The sequence below is a fragment of the Aspergillus pseudoviridinutans genome (genome assembly GCF_018340605.1).
Source record: "Aspergillus pseudoviridinutans IFM 55266 DNA, scaffold_5, whole genome shotgun sequence".
Classification (NCBI taxonomy): domain Eukaryota; kingdom Fungi; phylum Ascomycota; class Eurotiomycetes; order Eurotiales; family Aspergillaceae; genus Aspergillus; species Aspergillus pseudoviridinutans.
The window spans coordinates 3,536,414-3,562,261 of NW_025091285.1; the positions used below are offsets into that span (position 1 = coordinate 3,536,414).

The 25,848-nt window shown below is 50.1% G+C and overlaps 8 protein-coding genes and 3 non-coding genes across 11 annotated transcripts; 7 read left to right on the top strand and 4 right to left on the bottom strand.

Annotated features, from left to right (window-relative positions):
- Positions 1-973: 973 nt before the first annotated feature.
- On the top strand, positions 974-1,930 carry Asppvi_008299 (endonuclease/exonuclease/phosphatase family protein; the record flags this gene model as incomplete). Its single annotated transcript, XM_043304172.1, has 2 exons — positions 974-1,396; positions 1,451-1,930. 2 exons carry the CDS (start codon positions 974-976, stop codon positions 1,928-1,930), a joined length of 903 nt encoding a protein of 300 aa, XP_043160107.1.
- A 1,529-nt stretch (positions 1,931-3,459) lies between these two features.
- Asppvi_008300 (SWI/SNF chromatin-remodeling complex subunit SNF5) lies at positions 3,460-5,975 on the top strand (the record flags this gene model as incomplete). Its single annotated transcript, XM_043304173.1, has 2 exons — positions 3,460-5,550; positions 5,652-5,975. 2 exons carry the CDS (start codon positions 3,460-3,462, stop codon positions 5,973-5,975), a joined length of 2,415 nt encoding a protein of 804 aa, XP_043160108.1.
- A 904-nt stretch (positions 5,976-6,879) lies between these two features.
- On the top strand, positions 6,880-6,951 carry Asppvi_008301. Its single transcript has one exon. It is a non-coding gene; the product is annotated as a tRNA-Thr (tRNA).
- Positions 6,952-7,209: 258 nt separating this feature from the next.
- Positions 7,210-7,329, top strand: Asppvi_r0023. The gene has a single exon (XR_006253311.1). It is a non-coding gene; the product is annotated as a 5S ribosomal RNA (ribosomal RNA).
- Positions 7,330-7,750: 421 nt separating this feature from the next.
- On the top strand, positions 7,751-7,823 carry Asppvi_008302. The gene has a single exon. It is a non-coding gene; the product is annotated as a tRNA-Val (tRNA).
- A 767-nt stretch (positions 7,824-8,590) lies between these two features.
- Positions 8,591-9,588, top strand: Asppvi_008303 (uncharacterized protein; the record flags this gene model as incomplete). Its single annotated transcript, XM_043304174.1, has 2 exons — positions 8,591-9,093; positions 9,156-9,588. The coding sequence occupies 2 exons, from the start codon at positions 8,591-8,593 to the stop codon at positions 9,586-9,588; spliced, it is 936 nt and encodes a 311-aa protein (XP_043160109.1).
- Positions 9,589-10,782: 1,194 nt separating this feature from the next.
- Asppvi_008304 (sister chromatid cohesion factor PDS5) lies at positions 10,783-15,416 on the bottom strand (the record flags this gene model as incomplete). Its single annotated transcript, XM_043304175.1, has 3 exons — positions 10,783-13,230; positions 13,284-14,957; positions 15,063-15,416. The coding sequence occupies 3 exons, from the start codon at positions 15,414-15,416 to the stop codon at positions 10,783-10,785; spliced, it is 4,476 nt and encodes a 1,491-aa protein (XP_043160110.1).
- Positions 15,417-16,182: 766 nt separating this feature from the next.
- On the bottom strand, positions 16,183-17,817 carry Asppvi_008305 (MFS transporter; the record flags this gene model as incomplete). The annotated part of the gene is made up of 1 exon (XM_043304176.1): positions 16,183-17,817. One exon carries the CDS (start codon positions 17,815-17,817, stop codon positions 16,183-16,185), a length of 1,635 nt encoding a protein of 544 aa, XP_043160111.1.
- A 1,853-nt stretch (positions 17,818-19,670) lies between these two features.
- On the bottom strand, positions 19,671-21,633 carry Asppvi_008306 (putative PHD and RING finger domain protein; the record flags this gene model as incomplete). Its single annotated transcript, XM_043304177.1, has 2 exons — positions 19,671-21,238; positions 21,336-21,633. The coding sequence occupies 2 exons, from the start codon at positions 21,631-21,633 to the stop codon at positions 19,671-19,673; spliced, it is 1,866 nt and encodes a 621-aa protein (XP_043160112.1).
- Positions 21,634-22,701: 1,068 nt separating this feature from the next.
- Asppvi_008307 (60S ribosomal protein eL43) lies at positions 22,702-23,333 on the bottom strand (the record flags this gene model as incomplete). Its single annotated transcript, XM_043304178.1, has 4 exons — positions 22,702-22,765; positions 22,901-23,065; positions 23,208-23,238; positions 23,315-23,333. 4 exons carry the CDS (start codon positions 23,331-23,333, stop codon positions 22,702-22,704), a joined length of 279 nt encoding a protein of 92 aa, XP_043160113.1.
- A 774-nt stretch (positions 23,334-24,107) lies between these two features.
- On the top strand, positions 24,108-25,574 carry Asppvi_008308 (uncharacterized protein; the record flags this gene model as incomplete). The annotated part of the gene is made up of 5 exons (XM_043304179.1): positions 24,108-24,297; positions 24,346-24,493; positions 24,559-24,631; positions 24,685-24,809; positions 24,866-25,574. The coding sequence occupies 5 exons, from the start codon at positions 24,108-24,110 to the stop codon at positions 25,572-25,574; spliced, it is 1,245 nt and encodes a 414-aa protein (XP_043160114.1).
- Positions 25,575-25,848: the final 274 nt, after the last annotated feature.

Genomic DNA, 25,848 nt, shown 5'->3' on the forward strand with positions numbered 1-25,848 from the left:
GTCATATATCGGTGCCCAGTTGTCGGCCTGGTGCCATCATCCTGAAGCCTCCATCACATTATTACGAGACAATGATCCGCGCAGCAGCCCTGTGGTCGGCCCTGGCTGCTGCACGACTGAGACCGACAGGTATATCTGGCGTGAGGGCCTAGGACAGCTGCGCCATGTATTGCCCGAATCACCAGCTGGACAAAGCCTAATTAAAGAAGAAACTGTTGAGGATGGCGCGTGACCACTCTCAGCGAGTGCAAGCGACGAGGACAGAGATGGCCTGGCCCGTCGATGACTGGCGTACATTGGCGTCGAGTCTGTCTGTGAGCTTGTTAAAGCTGAAACTGCAATCATAATTACAGAACCCTAATCCATATTGCAGATACTACGTCTACGGGTATAGTGGACAAGAGTGAACTGCGCGTGAAGGGCATCAAGAGGCTGGGGACTGCCGACGCGAGTATAACCCCATTTTCTTCGGCAATCCATATTCAAATGGTTGTTTATGCGATAGGAAAACAGGCTGCAGCTATCATTCTGGGTCAAACCCAAACAGAGACTGAGGAGTTGCATGGCCTGTCATAGGGGGGGCCATTGAATATCATACATCATAGTGTTCAGCTGCTGATCTCGTCGGCGAAAAGTCAACTAGAACAAGGCTTTCGATGGGCTAATTAGTTGGATTGGAGTCGAGATGATCGTATACAAGATATATTAAAGCAAGACATAAGGTACATGATTTGGAAGGCATTGTCATCAGTGTCTGAATGCCCAAACAATGCCTTGCATGGAGGCACAACATCCAAATGAGGAGAAAGCATTTCCTTGGCCAATCATAGTCTCCTCTGTCAAGATTCTCCTCATCAGCTCCCAACCCGCCCTGATACAGTTTTAGATACCTCTTTAATCCTTCGAACTGCTTTTCGGGATCATCAGGGTGCAATCGTACAAGTCCACCGACCTTGAATTTGAGCCTTTCATCATGAAGGCAACCACCGAACTTCCACTACGTATACTAACACACAATATCCGCTATGCAACCGGTTCCCCATTCAAGGGTGAGCTGCCATGGGATGATCGCAAGCAGCCTCTCTTAAATGAACTGCTCTTCAATACGCGCAATCAGGATTCATTCATCTGTCTACAAGAAGTTCTCCATAATCAATTGGTCGATGTTCTATCAGGACTGAACCAACATTCTTCTACTGTCCCCACAAGCGCCTCCGAGACACAACAATGGGAATACATCGGAGTCGGTAGAGACGACGGTCAAAAAGCGGGAGAATACTCGCCCATCTTCTATCAACCGTCTGTTTGGCAGCTTCGTCATTGGGAAAGTGTCTGGTTGTCGGAAACGCCGAGCAAACCATCCAAGGGCTGGGATGCAGCATCGATACGGATTCTGGTAAGACACTAGGCGTGTGACGAAAGCCCATTCACTAAGCTGACGCCATACTAGACTATCGGTGTCTTCACGCACAGCATGACTCGCCATACCGTCCTTGCGATGAATACTCATCTAGACGACCAGGGATCTCGGTCACGCTTCGAGGCTGCCAAAATCATTCTTCAGAAGATCGATGACTATAGAAACGGCGAATTTGGGGACTCCATCGCGTGTGTTTGCCTTGCAGGCGATTTCAACAGTCAGGAAACGCAGGAGGCCTATAATGTCTTGACAGGGTCGGAATCCTCCTTGGTCGACACGGCAAAGGTTGTGGAACCGAGTCAGCACTACGGGGATTACTTTACTTGGACAGGTTTCGGATATGAGGGGGAGGATCCCACGCGCATTGATTATATCCTGGTGGGACCTGGGAAGAACAAACATGGGTCCTGGAAGGTCAACGGATACGCCGTGTTAGCGAACCGGTTCGATTCTGGCGTGTACCTATCAGATCACAGGGCCGTTGTTACCGACGTCACCTTGTACGACTGAGCTGGATCCGCTTGCCCTGAGGTTTTCAAGGGCTGTAACTGGAAGTCTCAGAGGAGTATGCTGAGATCTGCAGGCACTGGACATGGTCCAATGGTGATATCGTTCCGCGATTAAGTTTTGCTCATGCCACGGACATGCCTCTGTGTATTTAGCCAGAACATGCGCTACTCATGGTCTGCATGAGCATCCATGGACGGATAAATCGCGTTTTGAGATCCTGGATCGACGCTTGTGATTCTCACAGTAACTTTGGTCGAAGCGAATCTACTGAGAATGAGATACCCATAAAGACATTAGCGTATCATGTTGAGCATAGTCTTATCCTGGCTAACCTTTAACGGTATGGTAAAATCACATGATCTCTGGGAATAGCCTAGTATGTGGGGCAGTATTATTACCATACGTGACCACAAGTATGTAAGGCAGGTTTTCAAGATCCATACTGTAACATTTGTAACTAACTTCGCGATATCCCAAGAGAAAAGGACTAGAAAGATGCGTGATGGCTTCAAGATGTTCCCAAATAGGTTGTACGAGAGTTTCTCTCGTAGAGGCAATCTCTACCATTGCTGCTTGCTGGTGCCCGGAAGCTCCTCCCCCTACCCTCTCTGGCCCTCCATGACGGGAACGGATAACTTGTAACGCCCTTTCTGCCCGCCCAGTTTTCTGCTGGCTTTTTCCTCTGGCCTCTTTGTGTCTGTTCTTCTTCTCCTCTTTTCCTCCCCCCTATTTCCCCGTCATAGCGCGAAACAGAGGACTCAGAGAACGGCCGGCGAGAAGAAAGAACCCCACGCAAGGAGAAACAAATCAGTCGACCGACTTTCTGGGGTCAGTGTAAGCAGGACAAGCAAACCAGATCGCTGAAATTCATCGATACTTGCCCGTTCCTCGGTGCGCCATCAGCTGATTAGCCGCCTTCTTCCGAGCGCTGATTATTCTCACTTTCTCGCGGCAAAGCGCAAGACCCAGAACCGGCACGCAGACCCATCCATTGCCTCATCCTGCCCTGGAACCCTCTGTCCGGTGTGTCTGCGCCTGGTGGTAGCTTTCTGCCATTATTTTACTTTTGTTTTAATAATCCTCTAATTTACCTCCTTTGGAGTTCTTTGGTATGTTTTCCCCTAAACCCATTACTTGCGCGCTTGCTACCCTGCTCCGCTTTTGCGACCATTTTTTGCCCGTCTAGTCATCACCCATTGATTACGTGGGTKACGGCTCTGATTGTGGCGATTCTTGGCTTTCTCGGGACATGTGGCTGTTTCTGTTCAATGGGGCGCATCGCGTCTCCCGTTCAATGCAGCGTCGCGTCTTGAATAGCCTCACGCTCGTGTATCCGGCTTGAATTGCCCATATTGACTCGCCTTTTCTATTGCAGGTTCCCTCTAAGGATGCTGTTGTAGGCCACGTTGGTTCTTGGGTGCCACCATCGTCTTCAGTATCTGATTGGAATGTTACCTCGTCTTGCGATTGATACCCGTGTTTCCTGCTTTTGTGCGAAGAACTGCAACTATTAGACGAAATTTCTGGCCATGCCTCTCCCCGATCATTCGCAGCCTGGACAATCTCTCGGCGACTTCCAGGCTGATGGCGTTCAAAATGACCTGAGCGCGCCAGGCCCCAGCGCGAGGGGCGAAGGAAACAATGCGACCGGCTCCTCAACAGAACATGGAGCGAATGGGGTGGATGCCATAGCCGAAGGGAAACAGAATGCGAAAGCTGTCCTTGCAGCTTCGGGCGTCTCTCTACCCTCAGCCGGAGCTAGTCATAGCTCCTTGAACGGCAAGACGTCGCCCAATTCTCAGCTGAGCAACGCCAACGGTTCAGCAACACGTAGGAAGCGATCTCGCGACGGTTCCGTTATTCGGACCTCCTCGTCTGCAGAAGACCTACCTGTCCGAGTACGTGAAACCCCGGCGGATAAGATACTTCTCGAACAGTATGTCGAACGAGAATTCCGCCATTCAGCGTTGGCAGCATGGCACAATCCCAGCCAGGAGTTGCTTCAACAGAAGCGCGCGGAGCGAGACTACTATCTGGCCTTGCGCCGCGATACCCATGGGAATCCGGCCGCCCTATACGGCGTTGGGTATGAAGGATTTGGGAATGCCAGGACTGATCTGCGCAATCAGCATCCGCAACTGTTATATCCCTCTCATCGGCGGCGACCCGGAAATAGAAAGACCAGGGAGTTACGAGTTGCGCGGAAGGACATGAAAATCCAGAGTGAGCAGGTGGAGGATTTGGTTCCTATTCGCTTAGACATCGACTGGGAGAAGATTAAGATTCGAGATACCTTTACGTGGAACCTCCACGACCGGGTCGTTTCTCCCGATCTGTTCGCCGAGAAGTTTGTGGAAGATCTAGGCCTTCCGCTCGAGACATGCACTCCTCTCGTACGGATGATCTCGCGGAGCATTCAAGAGCAACTCGCGGACTATTATCCTCAAATATATATGGAAGAGGAGGCGATCGATCCTAGTCTACCCTACAGCGCTTACAAGAACGATGAAATGCGCATTCTTATCAAGCTCAACATTACCATCGGACAACACACTCTCATTGATCAGTTTGAATGGGACATCAATGATCCCTTTAACTCCCCAGAGGAATTTGCTGCCCGTATGACCAATGACCTTTCTCTCTCGGGCGAGTTCACGACTGCAATAGCCCATTCGATACGTGAGCAGTCGCAACTCTTTACCAAATCACTTTACATCCTCTCCCATCCTTTTGATGGTCGTCCGATTGATGATCCTGATCTCAAGGCCGCATTTTTACCCTCCCCATTATCATCTTCTTTCCGACCCTTCCAAGCTGCCAAGGAGTTCACACCATATCTGTACGAGCTGAATGAAGCGGAGCTCGAGCGCACAGAGGTGTCCATATCCAGAGACCAACGTCGGCAGAAACGTTCCGTCAACCGCCGTGGTGGCCCAGCCTTGCCAGATTTGAAGGATCGTCAACGCACCATTCGTACTATGCTTGTATCCTCCGTCATACCAAACACTGCAGCGTCAATTGAAGAGAGCAATGTGTTCAAACGATCTGGATCAAGTCGGCACAGACGCGCCGCAGTTGGCCAGCGTGACGGTGGTGAGGAGTCCGATGAGTCGGACAGCGACGAATCATCGATGACAGGCTCTCCGGCTATCGGTCCTCATCTGGCCCAAGGAACAGCTCGCACAAGAGGCATGAGAGGGGCCGCAAGCGCAGCTCACGCCGCTTTGCGGGCGAGTCTGGCTCATTCTGCCACCCCTGAACCTCACCATGAGGCTCGGGTCTCCGCCAGAAGACGAGAGTACCGGGAAGAGAGCACGGAGGAGCAAGAGAAGCTAATTGTAAAGTTAAAGATCTCTCGAGAGAAGTTTCGCCAATTCCTCGCCAACAGGCCACAATCATTACCTAACCCTTCGGTTTCTACCTCTACGCCAGCCACCCAACCTGTATCTCAGACCGGCACACCTCAATTACGGACACCGACGCCGAGTAGCATGGCCCCACCATCGCAGCCTAAACCACAAGTTCAAGTACCGAATACTGCTGGTCATCTTCCTCAGCGGCCTGTACAACAGCTTGGGGCTGTTGATGCTACACATCCCCCTCAACCAGGCGTTCCCGGGGTAGGTGCTTCCTTCCTTTGTTGTACTCCATTCCATTTATGGCTCTGTTTCAGCTGTCCAGATTTCAGTTTGGTCGCTTTTGCTAACATCGCCCTCGGTAGCCTCCTCCTCCAGCCTGGCTATCGGCAGGTCTTGCCCGTTTGAACAAGTCACATCCAAACGACTCGTTTGAAGGTGTGATGCGCTACACGGCAGTTGATACGGAGACGATGTTACCAGTCGCAAACGCAAATAGCCAACCGGGCCACCGATTGAAGTATCAATATCTTCCTCGGATTCGCTGTCACGATTGTCCGGGTAAGTTGTATACTCCCGGTCCCGGAATGACGGTCGACAACTTTGAGGTTCATTTGAGGAATCGGCAGCATAAGGAGCGCGTAGAGGAAAGGCTCGCAAAGGCAGCTGCTAACGGTGCCTCCTCATGATGAGTACATGATCAAGTGGTGTTTTACCTTTCGCATCAATGTATACTTTGTTATTTTCCTATGGAGTCTCCAGGACCCTTTGTTGTTTGGTGTACATGTCTTTGAGCGAATGATAAAGGGTAATCAACATCTCTATACTCTTTGATTGCGTGACTTTAAATGTAACGGACGGTATGCTTGGTGTATCTGTTGACTATCTCTCTTGTGTGGGTTTTGGGAGAATCATGAATCCCGAGATCTAGGGGAATTTCACATCTATAGCACTCTGTCCTCATGATAACCTGAGAATCAAGCATGCGTACCACAGCATGGGCGTAATGTGCAACAATGGCCCAGGTCCATTAATGCAACCTCCATGTCCATTACCAATACTGCGTAGATGTCAAAGTTAACCCTCGGCTCCTGGATCGTAGGCACGGGCACTATGAAAACGTGAATCTCCTTTCTTCTTATGCTGTGTCGAAAACGGGTTGGCTATATATATTTGATGGATGGTCTTACCAACAACACACATGACGTCCCAGCGCACGTATATTTATCATCGGGACCACTCCTGAAGAATTACATCTAGGAACTCTGCGCTCTCGTACCCACGAACCTATCCTTGCGTATGTTTAGTAACCCAAGTACGTAGCAGCATAGAGTAGGAGTTTGGATATAGCCATTGATCCTATAAATATTTTGTACACATCTGCGGAGCACAGTAGAGAGTGAAGCGACGTCACTATCTCCAGGAAGCCTACCACCTAATACTATACCAGTATAGACAGCCAGCAGATGTTCAAGTACAAAGCGAGAGTCGGCATCACAGAGATAATGGAGCTGTCTCTGCAACTCTTCTGGTCGATGAAGAGAATTGGTTCTGGTGTATAAGTCACTTAGGCGAAACCTTATTCCCGTCCTCGCATCTATGGCTCAGTGGTAGAGCGTTCCACTCGTAATGGAAAGGTCCATGGTTCAATCCCGTGTAGATGCAGTGATCGAAATTTTTTGGTCGATCCTAGTGTTTTATTTCGCACGATGTTTCTGGTTCTATTTTTTCTGAGTGGATAGGACAGAAATATTATAAGCCAGCCATATCTACAGCCTTGCAGAAGGATCAACCGTGCCACAGAGGATTCTCTTTCAATTCTCTCGAAGACGGAAAGACCAAATACTATTCGTCCACGATGTTGATCAGCGGTCATTTTCCTTGATTACGCTCGATATAAACCAGTCATAAATTAATTCAAGCACATACGACCATAGGGTGTGGAAAACAGGGCTTCCCGTCCGCTCAGCCGTACTTAAGCCACACGCCGGCCGGTTAGTAGTTGGGTGGGTGACCACCAGCGAATCCCGGCTGTTGTATGTTTTTTGTTCACCTAGAGTTTAATTCATTGGGTTTAAGCCCTCGCCGCTCTGTTCACCCTCTTCACCTCTTCACCTGAACGACCTCAGTACGGAGTACCCTGCCCAATCCTGCCTCCGACCTCCAACAAGCACCGCCGGGCTACCTCAATCAGTAGAGCGTAAGACGCGTGATCTCAAGGTTTAACCCCGGCATTCAGCTTTTTTTTTTTACTTCTTTTTATTCTCTTGCTTTTTTCTTAAAAGAACAATACCTCTAGGTTATTAGGCTGAGCGCTGACAAAATTTTTAATGCAGGTAACTCTAGTCAGTGATAGCAAGCAATAGGTTCCCCACGGTTTTGTCCTAGCCATTGTATAGTGCATCATCGACTTGTTTGTTGATTTGGTTTATAGAAATGAAAAGAGGCCGCTAATTCAACAATTGACCAGTTAGCGTAGTGGTTATCGCGTTTCGTTTACACCGAAAAGGTCGCCGGTTCAAACCCGGCACTGGTCATTGTTTTTTGTATGTTTCTGAATACACCCATCCTATCATTGCCATCCTACCGAACATTATATTGCATCACTATTCCTACTATGCTAGATGGCCGTCTAGGTCTAGGTGGTCATACGCGTCCTTACTACCTGGCACCACCGGCGAATCCCGGCTGTTTGTATGCTTTTTGCTTTCTCATCTTTTTGATATGGTTGGTTTAGCACTCTCGCCGCCCTCTTTACCCTGTTCACCACGTCTTCAGTCTCGTCGCATTCATATCTGCATTCTTTCATTCTAGTCACGGTTTTGCTTACATCAATTGCTCATTCTTCTCTCTGAATGTCGGGATCCTTTATGTGATATGTAGATAGATGGAAGGCTGTTCTGGGTCTAATTTTGACTGAGAATTTATGACCATCCTATAGGACGGTGTCTGTTGTTGACAAATGAATAATCACATTATATTCTGCCTTAAATACATCATATCAATATTTTAGCAACTGCATTAAGGAAAATGGCAGAAGATGCTCAAGGAAAAAGGCAGATAAATTGGCAATGAAAAGAGGTATACACAGTTCGATGCACTCCAGTGTGAAAGGCAACAAAGAAAGGTACTGAGACCGCTCATTCTTAGTTTTGGATTCAACATCTATTAACTACGTGATATGAGCTCTGGGCATCATAGAGGAGCCAGACGGCCATTTCAGTCACGTGGCTTGAGCTGAGCTATAACCTCAACGTGCCTAGTCTTTCCACTTCAACAATTAACACCAATATCTGCTGTAATTATGTCCTTCTACCCCCCCGGCTGGACCTATGACCGCCTCCTCAACGCCAGCGGTGACGAGCTCCAAGCACTCTCTGACTCCCAACGCACCACTCTCTTTGACGGTCTTAAAGCCACCTATGGCGAAGACGGCTTCCGCGCAATCTTGCAGGAAATGAGCCGCCGCTACCATGCCCGCGTTGAAGCCGCCAAATCAGAGGAGACAAAACAACAAGAGCATGAACTCATTGCGCCCTTTTGTAAGACCCTGAGCTCAGTCTACCGAAACCCAGCGCCTGAGGACTGGGGGAAATGGGGGTTCGTGGTGTTTCGCACAACGCCATACGGAGGTGAGCATGAGTCGCGCTGGGCAGAATTTCGAGAGCGGTGGGATGCTATTTTTGAGGAGCAAGTCGCTCCGCATCGGGGGTTGATAGCCAAGGTAGATCGGGCGATTGATTTGCTTGAGTTTCGTTGGGTGGAGGACCCCAAGTTTGAAGGCGTCGATGCGGCCGAGGTCGCTAGGTATGAGTTCTCGTTCCTTCTGATTGTCAAATATTTCTATCGGTCTAACGCGTTGAGCAAAGACGCTTTGGTGAAATGGCTGCTACCCTACCACAAGGACTTGCCACGTCGGCTTGTCTCATGGTGACGCCTGCTTCCCTAGAATCAGTTCTGGCCTCACCACTTCCTTCCTCTGCGCCGCGCATTGGACGCCAGAAGATTCCTTTTGTTGTTGCCGTGGCCCGGGTAGAGAGTACCCCGTGTCTTCCACCTATGCCGGGTGCAGATGATGCGGATGTGGCTGGGACCGGTTTCAATGGGTATCTCAATGTAGCCTTGGAGACAATGCTAGAAGAATTCTATCCAATTGTTGCTTTGCAGATGATGGATCTCCATTCGCTGGTGGCGAAGTTCCGTCACGAGAATGATATCTGGTGTTCGACCGGTCTTCGGGGTGTGCATCAAAACGCGGATGAGACATCTGGCACGGCACCCACAGAGAATGCTAGCCTGTAGTCCTTGCTAGGCGCGGCTTCGTTCCGACCCTTAATTCTGGTCATAGACCTGTTTCTCTCCTTGGCTGTGCAAGGCTAGCCAGGTGATATGGTTCATTTGACTAGGGTGCCCTGCAAATGCGGAATGAGGGCAACGAATGCTGGGATACGTACTGGAACCACGTCTGTCGATTAGCTAGGATGATAACTCACAGGATGAGGAAAATGCTACTCGGCCTCAAAAAGATGATAACAGCGATTTCTGAGGCTAAGAGACGGCACCAACAGCGGAAGATTCCAAATGCAAACAAAGAAAAAGCACCGTCTGACCTGCATGAAAACTGCAGAGACTCGCGTTGAAGACGGCGTTCTCAGACTCAAAAGCCATCGCAGTTGTAGGCTGCACACACCCAGCATCCACTCCACGTCCAGCCTCACTAAGCCAGTAAATTAAGGGATCGAATGAAGCTGAAGAGATATCTGATCATCGGCGTCTGCGTTGCTGTCTCAAACTCAGAAATGCATATTCGTCACATGGAGGTTCTCCTGGGGAAATGTTCATCTTCTCTTTGTTCCATAGAAACTCAGGGTTCCATGGAAGCCTTTGGCAGTCCCGAGGGTGGAAGACTCCAGAGGCCAGAAGTGCCCTGAAGGAAGACTAAATAACCCAGCGCATGGTGACCACCACCATACTTGTTTTGCGTGCACCATTCTCCACCCCACCTCCCGCCCTTTTTTTTATGGCCACAATTGCTCATTCTTCTTGCTGAATGACGAGAATCCTTTATATGATATGTAAACAGATGGAAGGCTGTGTTGGGTCTAATTTTGACTTGAGAATTTACGACCAGCCTATAGAACGGTGTCTGTATCGTTGAATGAATAATCACATCTTATATTCCGCCTCAAATACATCACATCAATATTGTAGCAACTGCTCAGGCAGATAAATTGGCAATGAAAATGGGTATACACATTTCGATGCACTCCAGTGTGAAAGGAAATGCAACAAAGAAAGGTAATGAGACGGCTCATTCTTAGTCAAGCATCAAGTGCACATTGGCCACAGTCATTCCATCAAGGAACGACGAGAAAAGAAATAAAAAAAAAGAGACAACTCGCAATCACGGGAGTCATATACATCTCGACGCGAAGAAGGGGATATCGAATCCATCCACTCCGACTTCCACCCAGACGTCGACAAGTCGAACAATTTTTAGCCCCTTCGAGAGGATCTTCTCGTTGGCAACGTAGCGGTCTTATCACTGCGTTTGTTCTTCGCCTCGGGCTTTTCCTTTTCCGTCTTTGCAACGGTTGTCTCTGAGGGTTCCTCTGGATCCTCTAGTTCTTCGGCTTCACTCAACTGCTCTTCGTTATCTGATTCATCGTCGACTTTCTCTTCGGCGTCGCTGGCATTCTCACTTTCTGCCTCATCTTCGTTATCCTCTTGCTCATTATCCTCTTGTCCCCATTCATCCACTTCCATGTCATCCTCGTCGCTGTCCTTGTCCACATAACTGACCCTTTTCGATGTTCCGCGGTTGCTGCGTCTCCGAGCAGATGTTGTCACTTCTGCAGCGGCATCCCCCTCATCAGAGGACCACCCGTCCTCACCCTTCTTCTTTTTCTTGGGTGTTTTCGAGGTTGTACCAGCAGAGGATCTGCGGGGCCGTGATGTCTTCTCTTTTTCCTTTCTGGCTTTCTTGGCAGAGCCATTGTTACCGTTCGTGTCGGCCGCCTCTGGTTTTCTCTTCTTGACTTGCGCGTTACTCGACGATCCATTCTTTGCTTTCATGACAGACCGAACAAGACGATCGAGAAGCTCTTCAGCATCTTCAGGAAGGAAGTTCTTTTCAGCGACCTCCTGGGCTTCTTCGTGGCTTTTCATCCGAGCAAAGATTGAGCTTGGCACTCCGACCTTGCCAGGGTAAGTCTGGAGGATGCTAGCAGCGCCAGCGCCTCCGCCAAATCTGCGCTGCAGGGAGTAGATGTCCGCAAAGCGACGAATCGTTGCTTGTGCCAAGTCCGAAAGCGTGTGAAGACGGGTGCTGATTTTGTCTGACTTGGTGATGCCATCCCGCGTCTGCTTCACCCGCTGCGCGACATGGAATATCAACGACAAGTTGTGCTCATTCGCAACGGCCGTGAGATAGAAGAGGATATAGCGTGCAAAATCAGTTAGGTCGCGGACCTGTGTCGCTTCATCCAGGTCGGCAGAGGGGTAATCTGGATGGTATGCGAGGAGAGAGAGAAGACGAGAAAAGATTGACTCCATGACAGTCTCCTTCTGGCCATTGCTCTGAACCTGCTGTGAGAAGAATGCCGCACGAGACCGTAGCCAGGTAAGGGTGCTGTCCTTCAAGCTAGCATTCGGTTCAAACGCAAGGAGGCAGGGAACGATATACCAGCGGTAGCTCAGATGCGACCTTTGCACAAGTCTCTTCTTGAGCTGGGAAATGAAGCCGCTTCTCACGGCTACGATGGGATCCTGAGCCACTAGGGCAATCGAATTGAAGTCCAGCGGTGTAAGCAGTTGGTCGCATAGACCAATTGTTGCGCACAGCTTGACAAGTGACTTGGCGGCCAGGAGGCGAAGGCGTGATTTCTGCGTTGCTGGTGTGTCCTTCTTCTTTGACAACTCGCCCTCATTCGCCACGAGCTTATTCAATGTCTCGAATACAGGTACGGCGTGGGCACGGAAATCGTCATCGCCGTCCGAACCTTTCTTGGCTCGAAGCCGATTGACAATGATTTTAAGAGCCCACTCCTTAGCAGCGGTTTCATCGTCCACAGTATCTGACCAGGAGTACCCGGCGTCTGGCTGAGGGGAACGATTTGTTAGAAGAATCTGGTTGACAGCGATCGAGATGATGGCGTCACTTTCTTCATCCGCTTCCGATGGAGCCAAGAGATTCAGCTGCGACAACGTTGCCAATTTAGTCAGGAAACGATCGGATCCGTATTTCCACTTCGAAACACATGCTTGGACCAAATCCTTCGCGTACATTTCTCTTTTATCAGCGACCGCCATGAGGATTGAGACGGCATGTTTGGCGGCTCGAGGGGATGGGCTATGAAGAGCGTAGCTTCTAAGAGCCTGTAGGAACTTGCGATCTTTGGGGAGTTTATCGGCAAGTTTTCGTGCGAACCCGGAGCAGGCCTTGAGAATCTCTTCGGTCCCGCCGGCAGTGGTAGTTGTGGCCTTTGGAGCTTGCGACTCGAGGTCTTTGCACATTTCTTGAACTTGAGCTTCCAACACTTCTGGGTTCTTAGCCGAAATCTCCCGTAGAATCTCGTGTGCCGGGTTGGCGAGACCATGCTCGTCTGTCCGAGAGAGTTCCATAATCGCCGGCGTATGACTTCGGTTAAAGATCAGTGAACTGCTGCGGTACAGCAATGGAGTGAATGTCTCGAGCAGTGACGAATTGTTGGCACTCTGAATGCGTCTCGCCAGCTCTCTGATGGCCTTGACGACAGTGCGATAATCACTGGTAACATTCATCGCGAAGCGAATAAGCTGGTAGTTACGACGGTCGTGAACTTTAGCAAACTTCCACAGATCCGCGGATGCTCGCGACGAGTCTGGGAAGGTTTTGGAGAGCGAATCGATAACCCGAGATAGTTTAGTCTTGATTTGATCCTCATTCTCCTCCACTACTCCTCCCTACATTCGCCGTTAGTGTCTCGACCGACTCTGAGAATTCTTTCAGCACTTACATTGTACTCCTCGCACGCCTTTAGGTAGAAGTCCACAAAGTTTCTGACAGAGATTTGCCGACCCTGCATCGCGTAGAAGACCTTTTTGGCCTTGTCATCTAGACCCGCGAGTAGAGTGAGAATGCGACGAACACGTATCTTGTCGATGTCGGCATCGCTATCGGCCTCAGCACTTTGTGATTCTTTCTGTTTCTGAGATTGACTGGAGCCGCTCCGTGATAGCTTGGGCTTGATCGGAGGATAATTGAGGGGAAGGAGAATCTCGAAGAGCACACGATCAATTAAGATATGGATCTCCGGGTCATTTGTATAGTAAGCATCGAAGATCTTTGACGGCCCGTCCTTGAGTAGAGAGACCACCTGTTCGTTCCCTTCCTCGATGTCGCCCGCTGCAACGGCCCAGATCCGTGCCAAAGTCTTCGTCGCATGCTCTCGTACCTGAGACTTCCGATCTTTGACTCGTTCTGCAAGGACGGCAAGCAACGAATCTGGAGTCGAGAAGCCGCCACCCAATCCGAGTTTGTTCACAACATCTGACAGACCGAACATTCCGATCGCATCAACTGCCGCCAGTCTGACTTTCTCATCTGCGTCCCGAAGCATTGATGACAGATTCTCGATGAGAGTCTGCTGCTCGTTCTCACTGAGACCAGAGCCACCTGCAGATGTCAGTAGAATGCGGCCTATGACAGTGACCCAGGCAGCTCTAACGGAAGCGGACTTGTCAAAGCGCCGGCTCAGAAAGCTTTCATATGTGGAGCTGTGTGCCTGGGAGAATGGCTTCGGGGACAAAGGCTTGACGAGCACGTTGGGCTGAGGGATCATTTGCGCATACTCTGCCAAGGTTACCGGTGGGTAACCTGCAGGATCCATTGGCGGCGGTGGAGGTAGACCGGCAACTCCAATACCAGCAGTGAGATCACCTATCGTCTGTGTAGCCAGCAAACGTAATGATACTGATTCAGCGGACAATTCGGCCTCTAGTTGGGGAACCACATTCTGCAGCACATCGGGACAGGCCCTCCAGAGCTCCCGGATAAGACGGTGGGCTTTACTCAACTCCTTGACATCCTCAGCCTCCTCGTCGGATTCGTCAAGATTCGGTTTGCGATGATGTTTCGAGGACCCTTTTGTGCCCCCAGAGCCAGAAGCGTCAATGATTACATTGTTAAAATATTGACTGATATGACTCGTCATCCTCTCTGGACACGCTTGACATATGGCCTTGGCCATGTTATACGCTGGCGGGTAGTCCTTGAGCAGGAGTGTGCCCTGTTTCGAGTCCACCGGCGTATCTGCCTTCTTGCTTCTCTTGTTCAGGGGTTCCAGCACGCGGGGGTCAACACGCAGAAATTGTGCCACGATGATATCTACCACGTCGGGCGCGAGGACTGGCGACTCATCGATCACAGTCACCAACAGGCGGGTCATGTCAAACTCCACGTTCTTGGCGATTTCCTCCCCCGTTGAGGCCTTTGAGGAACCGGAGACGATGTCGAAACATGTGGTGAAGAGCGGGATAATCAATGAGTCCGGCTGATCCAAGTCGGTCATGAGCACGATACTCTTCACTTCCGCCAGGGAGTTGAGAACGTAGATGTGTTGAGCATTATAGGTATTGGATGGATCCCCAAGAGCGGGGATGATGGAGGTCACGAAGCAAGTGAAAATGTCCTAATGATCACAATGGTTAGATCAAAGTCCAGAGCATCTAGAAAACATCTCTATGGAGCCCTGCAAGGCAGAAACAGCAATACAGAACCCCAATTCAAAACGAACCTTGAGTTGATTCCCCGTAAACGGCGCGTCAGGCGCGCAAAGACGCAAGACATCAACAATGCAGCAAGCCGTCCAAGCTCGAACTCCTTTATCCTTATGAGCCAGCAGATTCGCCGTCGCCAACTCCTGCGAGACCTTTCGCAGGGATTCCTTATCAATCTCCTCCTGTTCGAGTTTGCGAAGCTCCTGCGCGAGTGTCTGTAGACGTTGAAGCAAATCGGCGATGGGGATGGCCCTCCCCACGCGCCAGGAAAGCGGCTGATTGAATTTGAGACTGCGAAGGCCTCCGGACGTCTCTTCGGGCTCCACGACCTCCGTGACGGTGGAGGGACCTTGACGAGTGCGCGCAGGCATCGTGGGCGAAGCGCGGGGAAGCCGGGGAGGTTTCAGGGAGTAAGCTTCAGCACACCATGCGCTGGAACGGAAGAAACGAAGGCTGAGAAATAGATGCAATGAACAAGAATCCGAACTCCGAGTAAGTAAAATAAGCGACGGAGATGGATAGCGAAAGATATGGTTGTGGACACGCTTGGACGGGGGACAAGCAGTCGAATCTCGAGGCCGTCTGTCGGTTTCGAAAGATCGCCGGCGGTTTCGACTGTCACCGCCCTGAAGACGCCGCGGGACGCGTCGCTCAATAATAATAGCGTGTTTTTGCTTTGCCTTTTCTTCTTTTGTGGAGCTTTCGAATTTGGCGAAGTCACAGTAGTATGTCGGTATCAAAATCAGGCATGATGATTTTTCAATATTGATGACTCTAATTTCGGATTCCCTTACAACCTATACTTTGATCCTGATGGAAGTCTCACTGTCGCCTGTTTTAGCTGCTTCGGCTATCCAACTTTGTGCATAAAATGTCTATCCACTCCTTGACAACGACTACACTTTTTTCTAACAATGTGTATGTGGTCAACATTAATTATATTAACTTGGAATCGCTCTCTATCTGAGTGCTTGTGATCCCTGAAATGTATCATGCATAATCGCCATAACCGTCCATCCAACCAAATGCAAATGCAAGTGCTCATAAACAACGCCTAGCTGATGAGAGGAGACAACCACGTCTATTTCGGACATGAAATAGCAAACGGGGGTACATAAAGAAAGAGACAGACGAGAATCAGAGCTTGGGCGAGTACTTGCTCATAGCCCGGATCTTCTTGCCATAGATATAGAAGACGATGGGAATCGGGATCATCGCAACCGTGATGAAACCAAGCAGACTGGAGGCCCAATCTACGCCGAGCTTATTGTACATCTGCACGGCAAAGAGCGGGAAGGCACCACCGAGACTGCTTCGAATCAGAGTATTGGCAGCGATGGCTGAGTTGGCAAACATCATGTACACATCGATGATGTAGTTGAGACCTTGCATGAAGATGACTAAGATGCCCATGCCGATAGGGATCCCCGCAAGGACCTGAGGCACCCACGAGATATGAGGGCTCGAGGTCCAGCCGAACCAGAAGAGACCGGCCGGCAGAAGCACGGATGCGACCATCATTGGAATTAAACGCTCCTCAGGGACAACGCGGCCGTGCTTCGCCAACTTCCGTGCAAACCGAGTCTTGGTCTGCCAGACGATCAATGCCACGCCACAGATTACTCCGACCAGGATTCCGATAAAGGGAAGGCCAGCAATGCCTCCATTTGTCCAGCCGCGAACCTCTTGGAACGAAATAGGGTACGCCTCGAAGAAAAGGTACAGAATTCCGTACACCAGTGCTAGGTAGATCGTGATGAGCAACAGGATCGGCTCGAGGAAAAGCATTTGAATAGGGCGCAGCAGGTATTTGTTGACGATCTCGGAAGCGGTAGGGCGGCTTTCGTCGAGTTGGCTGTGCAGTGCCCAGTTGCCTGTCTCGCGGCGAAGGCGAGCCGCGCGTCTCTGAAGGATGACAGGACCGTAGGTCTCAGGAACAATGAAGAAGGCCAGCGTGCCGAAGGCCGCAGACGGAATCATCGTGATCCATGCAGTCCAGCGCCAGCCGAGATATGACTCCGTGATAAATCCACCGATGATAGGGCCAAGTGTAGGACCAACGAAGGTGGCAGCCGAGAACAAGGCAATAGCCACAGCACGGTCGACGGGATCCCAGAAGTCGGCCATTGCGCCGCCAACAACCGCTAGAGGAGAGCAACCGAAAACACCGATGAGAAAGCGGCAGATCATGATGGTCTGGACATTTTGTGCCACTGCTACCGGAATCTGGAAGATTACGAAGATGGCGTAGCCCAAGAACAGCGGCAGCCTGCGTCCATAGAGCTCAGACATGGGAGCCCACACGATGGGACCAAGAGCGAATCCGAACACGACCAGACTGGTAGCCAAAGTCATGACTTCAGTTGATACGTGGTACTCCTTAGCCGTCACCACCGTTGCCGTTGAGAAGACGCTGCTAGCGAAAGTGATCCACATGGTCATCGAGGATAAAGTCATCGTCAAGACCCATTTTTTCCAGTGTGGCATGTTCTGCGGGTGCTCGGGGTCGTCTGGGCCATCCCATTGTACCAAATTGGGATCTGCTGCTGGTGTCTTCTCGGGCAGTTCTGCGCGTTCGATATCTGTGCCCTCTGTCTCCATGTCTCTTGCATCAGGGCTCTCGGGCCGCGGCGCTCGGTCCTCCATATCGAAACTATCTTTGGACTTCGTATTCAGATCTGATGTAGGGGGGACAGATAGGGTCTCTTGGGTGATGCGAGGAGTTGTCTCGTTGGAGTTGTATACTCGGTCGTTCTGTTTTTCAGAGGCCATCTCTGAATTTTGCCGGATTCAGTATTTCTGGCTCTATCCCTCACCCCCGAAGGTGAAACTTTTGATAACAGATGACAGGCTGATAGCACCAATGATAAGGGAAAGATCAAACAAGATCTAGGAGAGCAGCCTAATCAGTAGACTATGGACTCTTAGGTGATAGAGTACGCTGCATCTGATATCTAGGTCCCTGAATTCCCACAGAGGGCGTGTCCAGAGCTTTAAAGGAACCATCTTGTTCCCAAAGTGGGCCTTCAGGGAAAAGCTGATAAAGCAAATAGGCTTCTGGAGATATCATGGGAACCCGACAGAAGAGAGCCATAGCCACTAAGCAAACTAGTATGTAAGAGATGGAAGAGATCCCCACCACGCCTTTCGCACTGGGTCCCTACGGAGTAGTCCTGTGGTTACGTCCGATGCCGATATCCCGAAGAGAATGTGGTCAAGCCTGAAGGAGATATTAAATCGATACTGGACAGGCCCCGGGGGCCCTGTGACCCTGTTGCCACTAACTGGTTTTTGAAAAATAAAAAAAGGCACCATTGTCGCCCATTATTGGTTGGTCTTCACGTCCCGAGTACCTCTGTATTGCGGATTGATAATCGCAAAAATGAGGTCATCGCAGGGTGGGAAAACGCGAGCCCTTAACTCCGACTCCGTCCATGTGTCAGTGTGAAAGCAAAGATTTTTGTGGCTTGGAAATCTTCAAATCGTCAATATGAATCAGCCTTCCATGGACCAATACTTTATGCCAGATGGAGCAAAGCTTGGCATCGCGGCGACCCGCTCTTCGCTCTTCGGCGCCACCGAACGACCGACCGAGATGCGTTGTGCAATAGGCACTGCTGATTGGACAACTACGTCAGAAATCCCACTTATCTCGGGCTTTCAGCCGCTTGATCTGGACTTAAGTACGGCCGCCGACGACCGACTCGGTAAATGTTGATGCTTGTGCTTCCGATCGATAGATGGATAAGACCACGCCGTAGAAAATTCGACCGACAGCTTCTAGATCCCATATGACTCGTACCCACGGAGTTAGTAGGCAGCTAAATTGTCCATTCTCCCCACAGACTTAAGTCCAGTACTAAAGCCTCACGTCAGTGTGTATATTCTTGTTTGACTAATGCTTTGTTTGATCCCGTACCTAGCTAGAGCTATGGTCAGTGTTTTTCTTCGATAGGAGGCTGAGGAGTAAGGCTTTCATTTCCTCCAACTCAATTACAGGAGACGGCTTTGTTTATGAGACTCATACTTTCGCACAACATGGAGAGTTGAGTAGACAGTTTTATTTTCTAAACGAGGCCTAGATCTTCTGTATGACTCGTGCAACTCGTCCCAAGTCCTGGGCCATTATGCGCATATACCCAACATTTTTCAGCGGTGAGAGAAGACAAATGGTTCTACCTAGGATGGATCTCACTGGAGTTCACCATATCACCTTCTCCTTCCACCTGGCAGACAATCTATGTAGTTAATACTCTATACTTCCAAATAACAGAAAGCAACCACACAATGAGTCGAGCGTCTTTTACCCTCTTGTCTATTTAGAATAATACGCTTCTTAATATGTCAAGGATTCTGTTCAGTCATATATGTACCAGCTATCGGATGAGCCAGCAATTAGGACATTATATGCTCTATGCTGTCGCTGAAGATACATTGAAAAGATATTGTGGGAGATCCTGCCCCCAGTGTAGAACCATCAACATGTCCCATATTCCTAAGCGGGTATCCAAAGACGCTGCGCCGAGTCCGATTGTGAAGATGAACGCCTCGCTGTATGCTTTTAACTCGCAGAACAAATAAATCGCTGCATAAACGCCGGTAGTTGCAAAGAATCTTCTGTGTCCTTAAGAGCTACTATCCGCAAGGGAGTCTTCATCCTTTGCTCGGAGACCATCGATTGCCTTTTTAACCTCCTCGGCGGCGACTTTTCCAAAGCTATTCTTGGTCTCGGTGTCTAGGGATTGCGCATTTCCCACTCGCTCGTATAGCATTCGCGAAATAGTACGGTTGATATCCGTGTACTGGTCCTTCGAGACCACCTTTGAACGATAATACGGTTTGAGTGCACCTCCAACTAGCTTCTGAATGTCAGATTTGACCTCTAGGGATAGGCCAGGGCGAGTGGGCGAGCTCTCAGTTGACCGTGCTGTCAATCGCAGTGCTGCCCTAGGAATTCGAGAACGTGGGCGGCTTGACCCAACGTGCGATGGTGTTGTTTCCCGGAGATCGTTATTGGAACCCGATGGCGACACAATTGGCGAGAAGGGAGGAGACGAATGTTCTGCGGGCGACGCAAGCTGTATTGGGGAGATGGGCCTGCTGCGAGGATAGGGGGGAGGCGTCGTAGATGAAAGTCGAGGGGAAGACTGATTGGAAGGAGCAGGCGAAATGGAGGGAGAGGATGGACTGATACTGCTGTGGTCCGTGGGAGCAACCGAGACAGGCGCAGATGGGCCATGCGAATTGCTACCGCTAGGATTCGATGCCTCTTCTACTTCTTTCAGGAGAGACTGAAGGAAGCTGGGCTCGCTGGAACCTTCAGCATTGATTCGAGCAGAAGCCTGAGCAGCTGCTCTCGAGGATTCGCCGTTTTGGAGGGCTAGAGCCGCTAGCTCTTGCGGCCTTCGGGTCCGAGGACGTTTGAGCTTCCGCTCCGGTTCGGTAGGCTCTGGGGAAGGGGATAGTGTTGGTTCCTTGCGCTTTCTTGCTGCACTCGGGTTGTTTTCTATCTCGCGAGCTCGTTCAAAGGCATTCCAAGCCCTCATCTCTTCAAGAGATTCTGGTTCAGGGGTCGGTTCTCGTGGGACGCGAGGTCGTGATGGCCGTGGCGCCTCGATATCAAGAAGAGCAGCAGTATCCCGAAACCGGTTGCTGCCGCCTTGCCGCTCAGCAACCTCGAACCGGCGCTGCCAGGCTCGAAACTCTCGTTGATTGGCTTCTTCTCGGCGCTGTTGTTGGATAGCACGCGCAGTAGCCCCGTCATCGTCGAATGGAAAGTCCAGGTCCAGGTTCAAATGATCCCAGACTGATTGCCACACTCGCGCCCAGTGCAGAGAGTTCATCTGATTCCTGCTTTGAAGTCTACGCTGCTGTGCTCTCGTGCGGCGAGTTCGCCTTTCATGCGTCCTGGCAGATCTAGCAGTATCCGGCGACAATGCTCGGGCACGTTGGGTTTGGCACCGCGAACAGTACCAGGGTCCAGATGGCACCTCGTCGAGCCCCAAGCAGTAGGTATGCGATGGAGCATCGCAGCCATCGCAAAGGAGGAGCAGCTCTTCGTTGTCCGCATCCCCACAAATAAGACAAGGTTGAAAGTCGGCCAAATCATCGTCTACGTAATCGATGACCATTGAGGGATCGACATCGGCCACTTGAACTCGGTCCTCTACCACATATGACGAGATGACAGGACCTGCAAAAAGGCCATAAAGGCCCTAAAGATTAGCACGAATTTCCAAGAATCAAGATACAGCCTCAGGTTGGGGTAAGGTGGAACTGAAAGAACATACCTCCGAGACGATCACTCAGCTCCACTACGTTGAAGCTGCGACGACATATGGGACAGCTGTTGGCTCTTTCGACCCATGGTTTTAGGCAATTATTGTGTAGAATATGACCGCAAGGAAGTAGCTGGGCGATTTGACCTGCGTCCTCATTGTCACCCACGCCGCCTGTTTTGGTAGAAGCGTCACTTGACTTGCCTTCTACTTGAAGGTCAGGTCTTGGCACGGCCTCGGCGGCGAAGGCAAGAGAATCGCTGGCGCTTTCGCCAAGGTCTCCTAAGCACACAATACAAGTGTCGGCCATGAACGGAGGAATAAGTGCCAGAATTGTCTGCAGGAAAGCTGTGAGAAGGCATGAAGAGCAACCAGCAGGAAAGATCAAAGGGCAGAGGCGTAGAAGGAGAAGGGGAGAGAGAGCAGGTCGAGTGATGTGGGGAGGAAAGCAGGCGGCCTTTTGAAGGTGGACCTAAAATCCGATCTAACGCAAAACAGCCTGGACAGGAACGTGACCGGGCTACCCACCAGGCGAATCAGCAGACTGGATAACTGCTAAGAGCTAAGCAAAACCTCCTCACCATTGTCATGCCGGCGATTAATAGTGCTTGGAGGACACTCTGCCCTTGCAGGTCAGCAGAATGCGAGGAACCCCTCTTTGCGATGTTAGTCTAGTTGTGCAACTGTTTCCCTTCTCGAGAACTGATAGAGCTCTAAAGTAAAGCTGACGAAGTAATATGTAGCCTTTAATTCATCAGGACATTGTAGTTTGAAGTTGATTTCATTTACTATGTAATGGATGCCTACCCGATACCTATTCAACGGAGGAAATTGGCCTCCAACATAATTAACTTTTTAAGGCAGATCATCGCTAATCCGGTCATCTCTGCCAGGATTTTGCGCCAGTCGGGCCAGAGAAAAAACTCAAATTGGTTTGGCGGTCAATTCAGTTTGGTTCTCATAATTGGCCAGAAAGAGACGCGAGGGAATTCATCTACGAAGTACTCTGGAATGATTTTGGGGAAACACAGGCTGGACGTCCGCTCGCACCTACTTCATGGACACTGCTAGAGGAGTCAGGAGACTCATCAATCATTCCCATTCAAGTGAGCTCCTGAATCACCGTGGATTTGATCTAGCGTTCTGCATGTAGGACGTGACATGGAAAAGGATTTCACGTGGTGCGCAAGTTGAGCGGACCCAGATCGTCAGGTGGAAATATTTTTTCAGGAAAAGTCTGATGTGACGAGGCAAATATGCTATCGACATCGACAAGTGGTATCCGTTACGAGAATATGTTCTTGTTGATTCTCCAGGTTTTGAATTTATTTTGATTTTGATTCAGACGTTAAACAGAAAGAGAATCCGATCATCACATTTAAACCTCCGCGATTTCTCTGAGACGACGGATGGTCGAGCGGGTGGCAGCGGCGGCAGGTGTCCTGTAGTACAGTCACATCGGTCAGTATCCGTGTCACCGTGAGTACTCCAGGCTTTTCTTTCACCAGTCTGGCCTGTTCCAAGGTGCGGCGACCGAGACGGCTGGGATCAAGGGAGATAACATGTGGTCGACTTACGAGACGGTGTAGGCACCACCGGCAACGGTCTTCTTGCAGCCCTTGCACTCCCAGATACCAACAGCCTGGCGCTTGACGGTGTTCTTTCCGCAGAAGGTGCAAACGTAGCGGGCGTGCTGGGTGATTTCCATCTTCTTCACCTGCTTACGCAGGGAGGCACCGTATCTGTAATGAACAAGCCATGTCAATCAACCATTCTAGGTCTCCTGAATTCGATTCTCCGCGCTTTCGATTCCGGTTTCGATTGAGCAGAGCGGAACGCAGACGACTTCAGATCGATTTCGAGGTGCGAGAGCGAAAAGCATACCTGGTACCATATTTACCCGTGATACCGACCTCTAAAAGAATGCAGTCAGTATTTCTATCCTTTTTTCCATCCTGTGTCTGTGGTTTATCTCGATCAAAATCACTCACTCTTAGTGCGCTTCGTCATCTTGTCTCGTGTGCGGCTGTTGAGGTCAAAGATGGATACAGTGCGGTAAGACGAAATCGAGGCTGCGAGCTTTCTTGAGAGACTGGTTGTGGGTGGGCTCGCTTAGGGTTCGAACTCTTGGCGAACTCGGATCACGTGATGTGCCTTGCTTTTTGAAGTATGGTTCCTAAGCGCATCGAGGGAAACTAAAGGGATCGATAAATGATACAGAACTAAATGGATTTCTCTATGCAATCTGTCGATTTGATTATCTCAATTCCAGCAGCTTGCATCCTATACTCATTTGAGAAAGCTAGCGCGCAACCATTTCGACTACTGAAGGTCTGGGGAGTAGTGCAGCCCAAGAAGAACCAGCTACTTACACGATCGCCATGACTAACGAAGAAGTTATGGTCTCGGGGCTAATTGCATATGGATAATCTGGCTAGAGTCTGTCCTGTCGTCAGCCAAATTGATCACAATTATTACTGCTACTATCGCTCTACATCTCGTCCCCACAAGGAGTTCACCAATCTTATCGTCACATGATACTCGATAAGTTCTTTCTACTTGCGGTTAGCTCGTAGGACCGAGGTATGACGATAACAAATGGGTACGCGCGGATGTCCCATGTGTTGATCATTTCGGACTTCTTTAAGATTGATGCCTGGGAATTGTCATTTATATCCCTTGGACGTCTTCATAGTTGTATCTATTTGATGTCACATAGTCAAGCTTCTTGAGTTTTCAGTCCATCGTACATTATCGTCGAGGTCCGACAGCTTTCATATAGACATGGAATCCGACAAGGAGTTCGACTTGATTCTCGTTGGTCCTACGGGTTACACTGGGAGACTTTGCGCAGAGCATATTTCCAAGAACTTGCCGACGAATCTGAAATGGGCTCTAGCAGGTCGTTCTCTGCAGAAGATTGAGGACATCTCTAAGGAGCTCAGGACTCTCAATCCTGACCGCACCGCGCCAGGTAAAGAAGACCAGAGCATTGAACAAATTCATTGCTGATGCACTACAGAGATTCTGGCTGTACAGCTAAATCGGCAAGAACTGGGCCCTCTCGTCCAGAGGACCAAAGTAATCATTAATTGCGTTGGCCCATACCACCTGTACAGCACTCCTGTTGTTGAAGCGTGCGCTAATCATGGAACTCATTATGTGGACGCGTGAGTGTTACTGCAATGTTATTTGAGAGAGAGCAAGGACGAGAACTAAGATACCCATTGCGCAGCACTGGAGAAACACCCTGGGTTAGGGAAATAATCCAGAAGTATCACGAAGTTGCGAAGTCTAACGGAGCTATCGTCAGTAACACCTTACTTGCGAAGCACTGCGCCTTGTTCTGACTTTATTCTAGATTATCCCATCTGTCGGTGTTGAAAGCGCCCCGGCAGATATCTTAGCCTGGTCTCTTGTTAAACGAGTTCGGGAGGATCTCTCCTGTGACACAAAAGAGGTAACTAGTGCAATTGAGGAGATGAAGTATGCGCACCCTCACCTGCATGCAATTAGACTGGTCCCCTAACGATCCAATATAGGAGCTCCGGACCAAGCGGTGGCACCCTGAATACGATCCTCACCATCTTCGACTCCCTTTCCTTCTCCGACATCCTTAAATCGACGGACCCCTTTGCTTTGGCAGCCTCCGCGCCCCCCAAGAACGTCCCCAGCGAGCCACTCGTAGACAAGGTCCTAGGAGTTAGGTCTGTTAGGGACTTGGGTACTCTCACCACATCGCCATCAGGTATGGCAGACATCACCATCGTGCACCGCAGCAGTACCCTGATGCCGGAATTCTACGGGCCACGCTTCTATTTCCGGCAATTCGTCAAAGTTAGAAATGCGCTTGTCGGCGTGCTCTTTCATTTTGCCCTCATCATCGGCTTGTGTCTTCTGATACTCTCTCCCGTTCGCGCGCTGGTGCGGAAGGTTGTCTACGCCGCAGGTCAGGGGCCACGCAAGGAAGATTCAGTCAATGACCGCGTCGAGTACCGTGCAATAGCGACGGCTGATCAAAAGACTGCTGCTCCGCAGCGTGTCTTCGGCAAATTCAAGTATGAAGGGTCGATGTATGCACTGACTGGTTTGCTTCTTGCCGAGGCAGCAATGGTCATTTTGGAGGAGACGGAGCGAGTGAAGAAGGTGTCCCGATGCGGCATAGTAACGCCGGCAACATTAGGACAACCGTTTGTTGACCGATTAGAGAAGGTTGGATGCCATGTCGAGACTCAGGTCTTTGACTACTGACCCCGCCACTGTTTTTGATGCCCTGCTTGCCTGCTGCCCCTAATGAAGGATGTTTTGTCTATTGACCTTATGTCCATCATGTTAATGAAACGCCAGAGTTATGTAAACTAATTACGTCCAGATTTCGATAATGAATTGAGATCCAAGTTTGGCAACAATACTCCTTCCAACATGCTAATGACCTTGGCTGTGTAAACGCGGCAACCCAAAAAGTAAACCACAAACGCCTATCATGTTATGATCGAAGTATCACACGTATATACTATCGTATACT